This window comes from Pistacia vera, unplaced genomic scaffold (genome assembly GCF_008641045.1).
Source record: "Pistacia vera cultivar Batoury unplaced genomic scaffold, PisVer_v2 Contig204, whole genome shotgun sequence".
Lineage (NCBI taxonomy): Eukaryota > Viridiplantae > Streptophyta > Magnoliopsida > Sapindales > Anacardiaceae > Pistacia > Pistacia vera.
In genome coordinates, this window is record NW_022196007.1 from 1678640 (window position 1) to 1682812 (window position 4173).

A 4173-nucleotide genomic window follows, 5' to 3' on the forward strand; every position below is an offset into this window, starting at 1 on the left:
GGCGTGTAGATTAAGTAACACAAAACCAACTTGAATTTAACAAAGTACGAATGGTGTTGTGAAAGTGGGGCAATTTACAAGACTCAGTGCCAGTGGAATTCATCAAAAATAGGTATTAAATTTTCAGAAAAAAAAAATGACTAAAATAATTTCTTCTTTCCACGTAATGATGAAACTTTTCAAAGTGATCATGATTTAGAAGAATTGCCCAAAAAGCTAAAAAGGGTGAGGATCCTGTTAGTGTTTTCTTTGGGACACAAAAGTTGTTCTGCATAAACAATGGGTTCCTTTCCTTTCTACAAATTACAGAGAGGTTGCTGTTATATTTATATTAAAATATTTTGTTTTCTTTAATACATATATAAAATTAGTAAATTATTATCTGCATCAAATTTCACTGACTTAAGTTACAAGCATGGCATGGGTTACTATCAACTTCTATTTTCTGTCCAATGTATTCATCAGTGAAAAATAAATGCCCCACCATCCCTGCAAAAGAAAATTAATTCTCAGACCTTTGATGAGACACATGCAACTCAGACTACTAACACATTTCATATCCTTGCCAAACCATAAATTGGAAATTATAAAAAAATAAAGAAAAGGAAATTTATAAGAGAAAGAGGAAGAGAAAAGTAAGCCATAACAACACCTTGTGAGTTATGACTCTTGAGAGATCGCTCTTATATTAATTCAACTCCCTTTCTCAGTTGCTACTTCATTTTCTCAGCTTCTCTATCAAACTTATTACTCTCTCTCTCTCTCTCTCTGTTTACATCTATTCTACCAAAGCATCTATCTTCTACAAATCCATTCATAGTCATCACTGCTCATTGCTGACACTTTACCTAGGACAGCAAACTTACTGCTTTAGGAAAATTTCTTCCTCATTGTTGTTCAGTCTTTCTCCAAATGGGGAGGCACTCTTGCTGTTACAAGCAGAAGTTAAGGAAAGGTTTATGGTCACCTGAGGAGGATGAGAAGCTTTTAAGGCATATTACTAAGTATGGCCATGGATGTTGGAGCTCTGTCCCTAAGCAAGCTGGTAATCAATCACTTCCATCACTTTTCTTTTCTTTTCTTTCTTTCTTTCTTTATTCCAATACCCATACTGTGTTTCTTCATTGTTTAAATAATTATTTTAAAGAGAAAGATGATTATTTCATGTTTTTTTTTTTTTTTTTTTTTTTTTTTAACTCCTACATGTGATGAATTGGCAGGTCTACAGAGGTGTGGGAAGAGTTGCAGATTGAGATGGATTAATTACTTGAGGCCTGATTTGAAAAGAGGCACATTCTCACAAGAAGAAGAGAACCTTATTGTTGAACTTCATGCAGTTTTGGGGAATAGGTATTGTCTCATATCAGTTTGAATATGTTCTTTTTTTTTCTTAGGTTTTTCATTTGGCAACTCTGTCGTCAACATTGTTGGACTTGTGTGGCTTTCCAGGTGGTCTCAGATTGCAGCACAATTACCTGGAAGAACCGACAATGAAATTAAGAATTTATGGAACTCTTGCTTAAAGAAGAAGCTGAGGCAAAGGGGCATTGATCCTGTAACACACAAGCCACTTTCCGAAATAGAAAATGGAGAAGACAAGAATCAACCGACAAACAGCTTAGACAAATCCTCTGTGGTATCTAGTGAATTGAATCTCCTCAACACAGAAAATGCAAAGCCAAGTTCAACTTCACTTGCTGCACAAGCCTATCAGTTGGAAATAGAAGGCTCGAAAGCAATAGATGGCAACAACATGAACAATAATTTGATGACATCTGTATCCAGCAAAGATAATTTCTTCCCATATAGGTTTCCAAGTTCAAACCATGAAAGCACCATCGCCAACAGCCAGCCTTTAGATTCAGTGGGGCATTTCCCCCTTCAACAATTGAATTGTACATCTAATGCTAGGCTCTCAACAACTTCTAATCCCACTCTTTGGTTTATGCAAACCAGCAAATCTTTAGACATGAATTCTGAATTCTCTTCAAATGCTATTTCAACCATTCTCTCTCCTATTTCTACCTCATTCCTTTCAACGCCACCGATGAATTTCAAGACTACTTTAACTCTTCCCTCTGATACTCATTCAATGCCCTCTTTTAATGTCAATGGATCCCGCTTCTGGGAAACTGGTGCCCCCAGTAGTAACAGTAATAGCAGCAATCTAACTGTCAGCAGTAGCAGCACTGAGTTACAGAGCAGCAGTTCCTTCTTTGAGAACAGTATCTTCCCATGGGGATTGGCAGATTGTAGCTCATCAGAAAAAGAGGGTCAAATTAATCTTATGGAAAGCCAACCTGAAGACATTAAGTGGCCTGAATATTTCCAAAACCCATCATTACTAATGGCGGCTGCTTTACAAAATCAGACTCCACAATCTTTATACAATGAGATAAAATCAGAAACACATTTCCTGGCGGATACTTCAAGCGGTATTTGGCCTCATAACCAGCAGCAACAAGAAAATTTACAAAATTCTGATATATGTGTTAAGGAGATCCAGAGACTTACTGCCACCTACGGAAATATTTAGCCTGCATTCATGAGAAGCCTCTAATTGAAGCAAGAAGGAAGGGGCTTAAACAAATGTTGTTTTTTGTTTTTATTTTTATTTTTTTTACATCAAGTGAGTGCCAAAGATTTTTCTTTTGTATATAAGTCTGATACAAACATTTCTCACCCTCTGGTTTCAGAAAATTTACCCAAAAAAAAAAAAAAGTAATCTTGTTATTAGCTTTTTGTTGCTGCGTTGCGTGTGGGGTAGAGTTGCAGAATAAGGCTTGTTTATGTGTCTTTTATTCTACTTGGCCTTCTCATAGCATATGCATTGCTGTTGCTGCGATTCCATCTGTAAACAATCAAGAGAAGGTATTTGTTATTGATTCATGGAATATTTCTTCACTTTTTTTTACTTTTTCATCTTGACCCTTCTTTTTTTATTTAGAAACCAGTAAGATCAACAACTTTATATGCAATCTATATATTCAATTGCAACTCTGCTTTAAACTTTAGCCTCCTTTTATGACAAATGAAAAAACGTGATAGCCTTGTTAACTGAATGCTTTTCTCCAGNGATAGAGTTGCAGAATAAGGCTTGTTTATGTGTCTTTTATTCTACTTGGCCTTCTCATAGCATATGCATTGCTGTTGCTGCGATTCCATCTGTAAACAATCAAGAGAAGGTATTTGTTATTGATTCATGGAATATTTTTTTTTACTTTTTTTTCCTTTTTCATGTTGACCCTTCTTTTTTTATTTAGAAACCAGTAAGATCAACAACTTTATATGCAGTCTATATATTTCAATTGCAACTCTGCTTTAAACTTTAGCCTCCTTTTATGACAAATGAAAAAACGTGATAGCCTTGTTAACTGAATGCTTTTCTCCAGCTTAAGATTTAAATGGTTGTCTGTCATTTTCTCTCTATCACTTTAGATGATTTCGAGGAAATAATACAACCGGCAGCTTCCTTTAAATTTAAACAATCCTTGACAGAAACTCCAGGCTTCTTCTCTCACGCGTGCGAACAAGCGCAAATGCACACATGTGTGGCAAGTGCTTATGTGGTATATATTCTCATGTAAGAAACCCCACAAAATGAATTGAGCATTATTCAGTTTTCTGGTCCGTACAAAGAGAAAACGATTCCCAATCTAACAAGGACCATATATATATACACGTTTATGTCTTTTAGCTCCTTTATGACACTAACATTATCTCAACTTAAAACTTTATCAACTGACCAATACCAAGAAACTTCCATTTCAAGTCTACTGCAAAGTCAATTTGATGTTAACTGCATATAATTATGTTATGGCCACCCACTTGCCTTCATATTTATGTTATTGCCATATTCTTAATGTAACCAGTAAACGTTTATCTCTGCTCAACTGCAAATTCTAGAATTTAAAGAAATTACAGAAGGAGATTCCTTTAGAATGAAAACGGAAACTCTGTGTGAAGTAAAACAAACATCAATCTGTCAAGCATAGGTAACTTTCAAGTTGTTTTCTTTTTTTTCTAAATTCAATGTACTGAGTGAGGAAGTAAGAACGTAGAGGTAGAGGACCCACTGCATATAATTGTTGTTGGTTGGGTCATGTTCTGTATCTGTAATCGTCCATTGCCGCATCTTCTATTCATCACGCCCTCGTAACTCATATCACATTG

At 35.5% G+C, this 4173-nt stretch overlaps 1 protein-coding gene across 1 annotated transcript; it reads left to right on the top strand.

Moving 5' to 3' along the window:
* Positions 1-628: 628 nt before the first annotated feature.
* On the top strand, positions 629-2721 carry LOC116128840 (transcription factor MYB61). Its single transcript, XM_031414606.1, has 3 exons — positions 629-1045; positions 1221-1350; positions 1450-2721. The coding sequence occupies exons 1-3, from the start codon at positions 913-915 to the stop codon at positions 2534-2536; spliced, it is 1350 nt and encodes a 449-aa protein (XP_031270466.1). The 5' UTR covers positions 629-912; the 3' UTR covers positions 2537-2721.
* Positions 2722-4173: the final 1452 nt, after the last annotated feature.

Bases quoted from the DNA above. Each gene is read 5' to 3' on its own strand.
- LOC116128840 (XM_031414606.1), top strand. From the start codon at position 913: ATGGGGAGGCACTCTTGCTGTTACAAGCAGAAGTTAAGGAAAGGTTTA. The intron at 1,046-1,220 runs GTAATCAATCAC...ATGAATTGGCAG, and splicing joins CTCTGTCCCTAAGCAAGCTG to GTCTACAGAGGTGTGGGAAG. The intron at 1,351-1,449 runs GTATTGTCTCAT...GTGGCTTTCCAG, and splicing joins CATGCAGTTTTGGGGAATAG to GTGGTCTCAGATTGCAGCAC.